The 11,159-nt window shown below is 38.2% G+C and overlaps 1 protein-coding gene across 1 annotated transcript; it reads left to right on the plus strand.

The window, feature by feature from the left end:
• Positions 1–1,879: 1,879 nt before the first annotated feature.
• Positions 1,880–4,079, plus strand: LOC103196400 (ferritin light chain-like). Its single transcript, XM_042780845.1, has 3 exons — positions 1,880–1,958; positions 3,655–3,821; positions 3,942–4,079. Exons 1-3 carry the CDS (start codon positions 1,880–1,882, stop codon positions 4,077–4,079), a joined length of 384 nt encoding a protein of 127 aa, XP_042636779.1.
• Positions 4,080–11,159: the final 7,080 nt, after the last annotated feature.

An 11,159-nucleotide genomic window follows, 5' to 3' on the forward strand; every position in this document is an offset into this window, starting at 1 on the left:
TCACCAAACCCAAGATCATCTAGATTTTCTCTTACGTTATCTTCTAAAAGTTGGTTACTTTTGAATCTTCCATTTAGAATTATGATTCACTTTGTGTTAATTTTTGTGAAAAATATAAGTTCTATACCTAGATACATTTTTCCCCATATTTTTTGCATGTGGATGTTCAGTTTTTCCATGAATAGCCTTTTAAAAGACTATCCTTTCTGTATAGAATTGCCTTTGTGAAAGATAAATTGACTTTAATTGTGTGGGTCTATTTCTGGCCTCTCTATTCTGTTCTGCTGACCAATTTGTCTATTCCTTCACCAATATCACACTATCTTGATCACTTCAGCTTTATAGAAAGTCATGAAGACAGGTAGTGTCAGTCCCCAACTGTTCTTTGGTATTGTGTTGGCTATGCTGGGTTTTTTGCTTTTATAAATAAACTTTACAATCAGTTTTTTGATATCTACAAAAAAACTTGCAGGGATTTTGATTAAGATGGCATTGAATCTATAGATCATGTTGGGAAGAATTGTCATCTTGACACTATTAAGTCTTCCTATCCATGAATATAGGAGCTCTGGTAGCATAGTGCCTAAGGCACTGACTGCTAACCAGAAGCCTGGTGGTTCAAACCCACCAGCCACTCCTCAGAAGGAAAGTTGGGCAATCTACTTCTGTAGTGATACCTTCTTGGAAACCCAAGGAAGGGTCACTATGAGTCTGGTCCGACTCAACAGCACATAACAACAACAATCCATGAATATGGAATACCTATCCATTTATTTAGATCTTCTTTGATTTCTTTTATCAGAAGTTTTTAGTTTTCCTCATACAGATCCTGTACCTATATTGTTAGATTTATACCTAAGGTTTGTTTATTTATTTATTTTTAATGCTAAAATCCCAAACACTCACAACACCAAATTCTGATGAAGATGTGGAGCAAATTGCTGATAGGGATGAAAAATTGTACAAATTTTTTTTGTTGCTTCTTTACAAACATATATATAGGCCAGCCATGCAACATATATATTTAACAAAATCCAATATCCATTCCTGATTTAAAGAAAAAAGAAAAAAAAAAAAACCTATCTCCAAGGAAGATATTCAAGCAGCTAACAAACACATGAAGAAATGCTCACAGTCATTAGTGGTTCCAAACCCATTGCCATCAACTCAATTCCGACTCATAGTCACCCTATAAGACAGAGTAGAACTCCCCCATAGGGTTTCCAAGGCTGTAAATCTTTATGGAAGCAGACTGCCTTATTTTTCTCCCAGAGTAGCTTTAACCATTGTGCCACCAGAGCTCCTATATTAGCCAGTGTTGTTGTTGTTTTGTGCTGTCGAGTTGGACCCAACTCTTAGTGACACCTCCTTGGGTTTCCGAGGCAGTATCACTATGGAAGTAGATGGCTCAACCTTCCTTCTGAGGAGGGGAAGATGGGTTTGAACCACCGGACTTCTGGTAAGCAGTCAAGTGTCTTAGGCACCATGCTACCAGAGCTCCCCTATTAGCCATTAGAGAGACGTAAATCAAAACTACAGTTGGATAATATCTCACCTTGACAATAATGGCACTGATCAAAAAATAACACACGTTGGCAAGGTTGTGCAACAATTAGAACTTTTATACACTGCTGGTGGGAATGCAAAATGGTGCAAACACTATGGAAAAAGGTGTGGTGCTTCTTTAAAAAGCTAGAAATATAAATACCATATGATCCAGCAATGCCACTCTTAGAAAGAAGAACAATACGACATGACTAGACATATGCATACCCATTTTCATTGCAGCATTATTTGCAATAGCAAAAAGAGGGAAACTACCTAAGTGCCCATTAATAGATGAATGGGTCAACAAACTGTGGTACATTAACACAATGCAATGATAAAGAATGATGATGAATTTGCAAAGAATCTCACAATAGGAATGACTTTGGATGATATTTCGCTGAGTGAAATAAGTCAGTCCCAAAAGGACTGACCACTATTATTTTAAAGAAGGAAGGAAAGGAGGGAGGGAGGAAGGTAGAAAGAAAAATTTTACACACAAAAAAAAATCTTCTCTGAGATCAGGAATAAGACAAGGATATTGGCTTTCACCACTTCTATTCAGCATTGTTTGGGAAGATCTAGCTGATGCAAATAAGACCACAAAAGATACAAAAGTCATCCAGATTGGAAAAGAAGCATAACTATTGTGGTAGTTAAGTTTGTGTCAACTTGGCTGGGCCTGGTTGAGTGGCTGGGCAGCTGGATGTAGTGTTCCCCATGATGAGATCGCTGATCAACTCCATGGTGGAATCTACTGTGAGCAGCTGAGTAGCTGCTTGAGGGATGTGGCCTGCTTTCTGTATGTAAGGAGAACCCTTGGAGAACGGTCTCTAGCTTATGGCACACTTGAACCCTACATGTAGCCATGTCATTGCTCAGCTGCCTGTCATGCTCTACTGACCTTGGGAATTTCAACGGACTTGAATTAATGGCCTGCCATGTGGTTTGGTAATATTGGGACCGTGCCTTTTCACTTGTCAACCTAGGGTTTGTCAGCTTCAGTAGCTGGCAGCTGCCTAAGTGGAGAGATGCCTCTAACTTCAGTGGGTGAGGAGTAAGAGGCAGAGCTTAAGCCTAAGGTTGAAGGGCTTTCACACAGCCCCTAGAGCCTGGCACATGGAACTCGGACTTCTATCTTCCTGAATTGTAAGGAAATAAACTCCTGTTTGTTAAGGCCATCCCCTTTTTGGTATAGTCTTGTCAGAGCAGCACTAGGTAACCAGAACAACTATTTTTATTTGCATAGAACATGATCACCTATGCAGAAAATCTATATAATCGACATAAAACCACTAGAAATAATAGATAAGTTTACCAAAGTTCCATTAACATTAATACAAAATGTTCAATTGTTGTTAGTTGTCAACTCATGTTGTTGTTGTTGTTGTTAAGTGCTGTTGAGTCGTTTCCGACTCATAATGACCCTATGCACAGCAGAACGAAACACTGCCCAATCCCATGCCAGCCCCACAATCCCTGCTATACTTGAGCCCATCGTCACAGTTCTCAAAGAATTGGCCAGGGAAAACCTTATGAATAGCAAAGAAACACTGTCAACTCATAGCGATTTTCAACTCAATTTTCAATTCATAGCAACCCCATGTGACAGAATAGAATTACCCCATAGTGTTTTCTTGGCTATAATTTTTACAAAAGTAGATTTGTAGGTTTTGTCTTGTGGAATCACTGGGTGGGTTTCAACCATCAGCCTTTCAGTTAGGAACCAAGATGCCTAACCTTTGCAGGACTCCTTCCACTAACATTAATACAACATTAATATAAAAAACTCAAATATACAAGCTCCCCCAGTAGTCAAGTAGGTTCGTCTCTTACTTCAACAGTCTATTTGGATGGAACAGGCCCTGGGGACTTCCCATCTCCAGCCTCGGACCACCATCCAACCTCCTCTCCAGAAGCAATCTCTGAGATCATCTTCTTAACCATCCTGTTTCCAAGTACCACTAACAACATTCTTTGTGGTTAGCTCCAAATCCTGGGCCAATTTTGAGCTCCCAGATGCATCAGAATTATTCACCCAAGGAAAGGCTGGCATCAACCACCTGGTAAATCTGAATCTGCAGGCCTCCTACATCTACTTCCCTCTAGGTTTCTTTTTCAACAGTGAGGATGAGGCCTTGGAAGGCCTGGGACACTTCTTCTATGAGCTGACAAAGGAGAAACACTACGTTGCTGAGTGTCTCTTGACGCTGCAAAACAAGCTCCTCGGCCCTGCCCTCTTCCAGGAGGTGAAGAAGCAGTCCCAAGATGAGAAGGTAGAAGTGTGTATACCATCGAAACCACCTTGACCCTGGAGAAAAACCTGAACCAGCCTCTTCTGGATCTGCATGCTGTGACTTCTACTCACATGGACCCCCTCTATGTGTCTTTTGGAGAACCATTTCCTAGATAAGCAGGTGAAACTTCTCAAGAAGGTGGGTGACCACCTGGCCAACCTCCACAGGGTGGCCAACCCCCAGGTGGAGTGGGGCAAGCATCTCTTTGACAGGCTGACCTTCAAGTATGACCACTAGGTGCCTCCGAAGCCCAGCAACCTGTGAAGGGCCCCTCTGCATTCCACCATCAGCCTAAGACTTCCACCTGAACTTCTCCTGTGGCAAAGAAGCATCTTAACTACCCTGAAGGCCTTTCCCAAGCTGTGGACTAAATGGAAACAATAAAGCTTCTTTTTGCAATTAAAAAAAAAAAAAACTTCTATGTATTACACCAATCAGAAACTGAATTAAAATACACACACACACACACACATGCACACACACACATATAGCTAGATAGATAGATAGATAGATAGTTGTTGTTGTTATGTGCAGTAGAGTTAGACCCGACTCATAGTGACCCCTCCTTGGGTTTCCCAGGCGGTATGACTACAGAAGCAGATTGCCCAACCTTCCTTCCCAGGAGTGGCTGGGAAAAAAATGTGAGTAAAGTATTTCTCATTTCAGCCCCAATATATGGAGACTGGAAGTCATCATTCCTATTCTTAGACCAATTACAAAGCTGGAAAAACTGAAAATGAACAGCTTTTCTTAGACTCATCAGATAATTGGGGCACAGAGCAAAATGCCATCACAAAATCTGGAGAAACACTTAAACACAGAGACATAGCTGATATCTGTTTACCCAGAACAAAAGCTACTGAATCCATAAATTGATATTAAATGTTAATTTTGAAGAATTGCTATAGGCTGAGTGTAGATTAATGTGAGAATGAAAAACTCTGGGACCAGTCTTAAAACAGACCCCACACATATGAGGATTTTACCTCCATTATCCCACCAGGTTCTTAAGGTGAAGATCCAAGAAAGATGTCCCTTGTGACTCTGGCAAGGTGAAGAGGAAGTATCTATTTTGAAAGATAGGCAGAGATAAAAGATTTTATCAGAAACTGAGCCCACCTAATATAATTATCCAACTCCAGCCTGCTATGGTTTTCTATCGCATGTAAGGGTGGGAAAAAAAAAATAAAAATAAAAACTAAGAAATACTTAAAAGTCACAGCCCAGGGATACAGGTCCATTAAAAGACTAAGATTTAAACATATATTATAGAACATTTCTCCTTACTACCAAATAAACATGGCTCCAGTATAAGAGTGGAGTATAGCTAAAAGAAGGAACTAGAGCAGACTCGATTAAAAATAAGTTCTTAAAGAATCTCAAAGACAACAGAAGAGACAAAAACAAGGGCATTAGTGGAATTTGAAGTGTTGGGCACAGAAAACATTAAACACAGCCCAGCCCCTGGTGAAATTAACATAAAACCTCACACTAAAGACCTGATACATCTTACCCAGCTTTCAACAAAAAGGAAAGAAAAGAAAGTGTGAAGAGAAAAAGAAGAATCAAAATAAGAAACAGATGTGACACAAATTTTAGAATTATCAGGCAGAAAACTTAAATAACATGAAAGCAAAATAAATATGAAGAATAAAGTTTTAAATAACTATCGTTGTTGTTGTTATTGTCGTTGTTAGGGGCTGTCGAGTCAGTTTCTACTCATAGCAGCAACCCTATGTACAATAGAACCAAACTCTGCCCAGTCCTGTACCATCCTCATAATCTTTTCCACATTTCAGCCCATTGGGGCAACCATTGTGTCAATCCTTCATACTGAGGGCTTCCCCTTTTTTGCTGATCTTCTTCTTTAACAAGCATGGTCCTTCTCCAGAGACTTGTCCCTTCTGATAACATGTCCAAAGTAAGCAAGAAGAAGTCTTGCCATCCTTACTTCTAAGGAGCATTCTGGCTGTACTTCTTCCAATACATATTTGTTTGCTCTTCTAGCAGGCCATGATACATTCACTATTCTTTGCCAACATCATAATTCAAAACATCAGTTCTTCAGCCTTCCTTATTCATTATCCAGTTTTCTCATGAATACAAGGCAATTGAAAATACCATGGCATAGGTCAAGCACACCTTGGTCTTCAGAGTGACATTTTAAAAAAAAAAAAAACACTTTAAATAGGTCTTTTGTAGTTGATTTATCCAACGCAATATGTGCTTTGATTTCTTGACTGCTCCGTGAGAGTTGATATGGATACAAATAAAATGAAATCCTTGAGTTTAATCTTTTCTCCATTTATCATGGTGTTTCTTATTGGTACAGTTGTGTGAATTTTTGTTTTCTTTATGTTGAGGTGTAATCCATACTGAAGGCTGTATGTAATCTTTGATCTTCATCAGTAATGATTCAAATCCTCTTCACTTTCAGCAAGCAAACTGGTCACCTGCAGATTGCAAGTTGTTAATAAGTCTTCCTCCAATCTTGATGCTGTGTTCCCCTTCATATAGTCCAGATTCTTGGATTATTTGCTTAGCATACAAACAGAATAATTATGGTGAAAGTATATAACTTTGACACACTTTTTTGATCTAAACCACACAGTATTCCCTTGTTCTGTTCAAATGACAGCCTCTTAGTCTATGTATAGTGTCCACATGAACACAATTAAGTGTTCTGGAATTTCCATTCTTCACAATGTTATTCATAATTTGTTATGATCCACACAGTCAAATGCCTTTATGTAGTCAAAAAACACAGGTGAATATCTCCTGGTATTCTTTGCTTTCAGCCAAGGTCCTTCTGACATCAGCAATGATGCTCCTTGCTTTACATCTCTTCTGAATCCAGCTTGAATTTCTGGAAGTTTCTTGTCAATGTACTGCTGCAACAAGTTTTAAATTATCTTCAGCAAAATTTTACCTGTGTGTAATATTAATTATATTGTTCAATAATTTCAGCATTCTTTTGGATCATCTTTTTTTTGGAATGGGCATGAATATGAATCTCTTCCAGTCAGTTCCAAATTTCTTGGCACAGATGAGTGAGCATTTCCAGCATTGCATGTGTTTGTTGAAACATTCAATTGGTATTCCTTCAATTCCTGGATCCTAGTTTTTCATCAGTGCCTTTAGTGCAGCTTGAACTTCTTTCAATACTATCCATCTTATGATATCTCCTAAAATGGTTGAATGTTGACTGATTCTTTTTGATACAGTGACTATGTGTATGCTTTCCATCTTCTTTTGATGCTTCCTGCATCATTCAATTATTCACCCGTAGAACACTTCAATATTTCAACTGGAGGCTTGAATTTTTTTTCAATTATTTTAGCTTGAGAAATGTCAAGCATGTTTTTCTCTTTTGGTTTTCTAACTCCAGGTCTTTGCATTTCATTGTAATACTTTACTTTGTTTTCTCAAGATATCCTTTGAAATCTGTTCACCTCCTTTACTTCATTTCTTCTGTTCACTTTAGCCATCTCAAGAATAGATTTAACATGTTGACAGAAGACCACAAGAGTTGTGAGATGACATCAAGGTCAACATATATGAAGAAAGCAGAAGTCATTTAAAAGACAAGAGAGAAAAGACCAAAATGGATGCCAAAAGAGACTCTGAACATTGCCCTTGAAACTATGATTAATTACTCCAATTAATATATTCATGACATTAGTGGAAGAAGTAGATATCATGCAGGAACATCTTAGTATGTAAAGAAAGAGATATAAATGCTAAGAAACAACTTTAAAAAATAAAAAATAGTATAAGGGAAATGAAGAATGCTTTTGATGGCATTCAAGATACATGGTCAAAGGGAAAAATCAGTTAATTTGAAAATATGTCAATATAAATTTCCCATATTGAAGTAGAAAAGAATGAGAAAAATCCAGATCCCAAAATCCAAGAACTGTGGAATAATTTGAAAATGTGTAACATGTGCATAATGGGAATACCAAAAGGAAAAGATTGAGAGAATAAAGCAGAAGAAATATTTGGAGTGGTAATGACAGAAAATTTTGCAAAATTCATGACAGACACCAAACCACAGATCCAGAAACTCAAAATATAGGAAGCAAGATAAATACCACAACATTTATACCTAGATGTATCATATTCAAACTTCCTTGAAAAGAATGGGAGGAAAGGAGATAACTTCATAGCATTGGAAATGACTGAATTGTATGACTGAGGGCAAAAGAAACTTTACGTAAGTACTGTAATCTAGTTGATAAGATTATTTCCATGGGATAGCGATTAAAAATTCTGATACTGCTATACATGTGGGAGCTCTGGTAGCATAGTGCCTAAGGCACTGACTGCTAACCAGAAGGCTGGCAGTTCAAACCCACAAACCACTCCTTGGAAAGAAGGTTGGGCAATCTACTTCCATAGTGATACTACCTTGAAAACCTGGGAATGGGTCACTATAAGTTGGGTCTGACTTAACGGCACATATACATAAATACTGGAATTGAATACTTAAGTAAATGGGTAGTGGTTGGCAGATGCCAGCTTTCTCACTCTTGGAAGGGGAGTTTACAGATAAGTACAAGAAGGAGGCTATCATAGTCCATGTGGTAATGGATTAGGTTGTGAATATCAGTATGAGTTCATGTTTACCTTAATATAGATACAGATAGTTATATATAATAATATTTATGGATATATATATAGATATATGGAGATGGAGATTTGTATACATAATCGCTGATATTCACACACATAATTCATTTTTCTGTCAGCTGAGAGGGCCTAGAGGCAACAATAAAACACTCCAGTAACAACAAGGACACTTGACACCCAGACCTTGGTTTCTAATATCATTCTCCAATAAAAAGGATCAAAACAATAAAATATTATTAAAGAGAAAAAAGGAATCAGAGCTCCTTGAGAATGGTTGATTCTAAGACTGAAGCAGGAAATAAAGACGAGGCTGGAGCTTCTTACGATGCCAGAAAGGAAGGAAGTGAAAAAAACATACACATGCACATTGATCAGAGCATGTCAATAAGATACAGAAGCCAGGTGAAAGAACACATAGTAGCCAAAACTGGGACAATTTGAGCAAACAAATAAATAAAGTGGTATTCTGTTAGTAATTCAAAGCATAAAATAAATACCCCTAAGTCCATGGTGATGTAAATAAATATTTAAGTGAACAAATAACTAGGAGAGAAGAAATAAAATTTCCATGCAGAAGAATTTCAAATAATTTATGTTGGTACTCTACCCTCAAGAAGGAGGAGCATATGTCCTCATTCCTTAAGTAGGGTTTCACAAGTGCCTTCCTCCCAAAGAGTACAGTATTGAAAGGAAGAAAACAACTGTAACTTTACAGTGAAGAAACCTGACAAACTCTACTTCACCCAGGTGATTGAGGTCAACATCAACATTAAGAAGTCATGTTGATAGTAGCTACCCTTGATATGATGTGATGAAAACGACACACACAAAAAAAATAAAATAAAATAAAAATAAAAATAAATAACCCCTAAACACAGTTTAATCATAAGAAAAATATCAGACAAATTCCAAGAGAGGGACAATCTACAAAATACCAGACCAATACTACTCAAAACTGTTAAAGTCTTCATAAATAAGGATATTCTGAGAAACTGTCACAGCTAAAAATAGCCTAAGGATAGATAGTAACTAAATGTAGTGTAGGCTGCAAGTTCTTTTTGTTCCCATTGGGTACTCAGAACAAGAATCAGTGAAATATCCCCTAGGACAATAATAATCTTGGCTCCATTTCTTTATTTGTTTACATACTTACCAATGCTTATTTACATATATGATCTAATTTTTCCCTTATAACATATCTGTAATGTAGGTAAGATGGGTATTATTTGATATGGCCATTAGACCAGTGAAGGTAAATGGAGAGAAGACAAGAAAGTTCAAGAGATTTGCTCAGTTATATGCCTACTTAAGTACCACTGGAATTAATGTTTCCTAGCTAAGTATAGTATACTTTCCAGAACACTGGCTGCTACATTAGTCAGGCCATCTCCTCACATAAAGAGTCAGTTTTGAATAATAATAAATGAAGAAGAATTCAGAGAAAGAAGGATAAGTAAAGATTCTCACCTTAGCCTCCCCACTGCTTCTGCTCCGAGGAGTCCAGTAATGCCCCCTTACATGCTATTTCACAAGTTCAGTGTAGTGTTTTAACACAATAAGAGATTACATGAATCAATTACTTTTGTTTTCGTGGGCTTCTGGAACTAAAGTAAACTTAATTATAATTAACATGTAAGGAGTTATTTATTTTTAGCCTTTGTTGTGTTATTGCATGTATACAAACAAGTTTATGGGGTGGATGCAATTATGAGCCTCCCCATTTGACAAATGAGGAAACTGAGAAACAGAGTTTCAGTAACTTGTGAAAAACCACACAGCTGATGAGTGGGAGAGGTGGAATTAGAACTCGGACTGTAGGACTTCAGAACTTCATCCTATTCCACTAATCATGCATTTTATATGGCATGTGTAAATCAACACATTCCCCTGGATTGTGTTTTAAAAAGTTCAGGAAGTCTTAACATAGATTGGAAAGAGTGGAAATATGCCTCATTATGGAATTAAGGAGGGGCTTACAAGCCCCCATTGTTGGAGTGAGGTAGTGGGAAGTCTAATAGTTACAAAAGGATATACACAAATTAGAGACTAGTAGAGGAAACCATATTTGTACTCATTCCAAAGAAAAGTGATCCCTCAGAATGTGGAAATTATCAAACAATATCATTAATATCAGCAGGCCGGAAGAGCAGGAGAAAGGGGATTAAAAGCCAGGAACCCAGACAGAAGAGCAGTCAGCCCCAGGGTTACAGGTGAGGAGAGACAACTCAGGGATGCCCAAAGCAGCAGGTGGGAAGAGCAGGAGAAAGGGGATTAAAAGCCAGGAAGCCAGAGAGAAGAGCAATCAGCCAAAGGGATTAGGTTAGAAGAGGAAACTCAGGCCTGCCCAAAGCAGCAGGACTGGAAAGCAGGAGAAAGGGAATTAAAAGCTAGGAAGCTAGACAGAGGAACAGTCAGCCACAGGAACCCAGGTGGGGGTGATATGAAAGGTCTCCAACAGCAAGACAAACTTGTCTGTCGGTTTGTCCTACTGTGATGACAGGTAGACGTGAGTTTTGAGGCTGAGCCTCTGGTGTTTAAAACCCAGTGAGATGCACCTGGTGCACTGGTAACAGCCCAGCTTATAGACTGAGACAGACTAGGAAGAAGGAAGAGTCCATCCACTTCTCAAAAAATTGGCCAGGGAAAACCTTATGAATAGCAAAGAAACACTGTTTGGTACATTAC

The sequence above is a fragment of the Orycteropus afer genome, unplaced genomic scaffold (assembly GCF_000298275.1).
Source record: "Orycteropus afer afer isolate SDZICR_OR568_19922 unplaced genomic scaffold, OryAfe1.0 scaffold00065, whole genome shotgun sequence".
Taxonomy (NCBI): Eukaryota; Metazoa; Chordata; class Mammalia; order Tubulidentata; family Orycteropodidae; genus Orycteropus; species Orycteropus afer.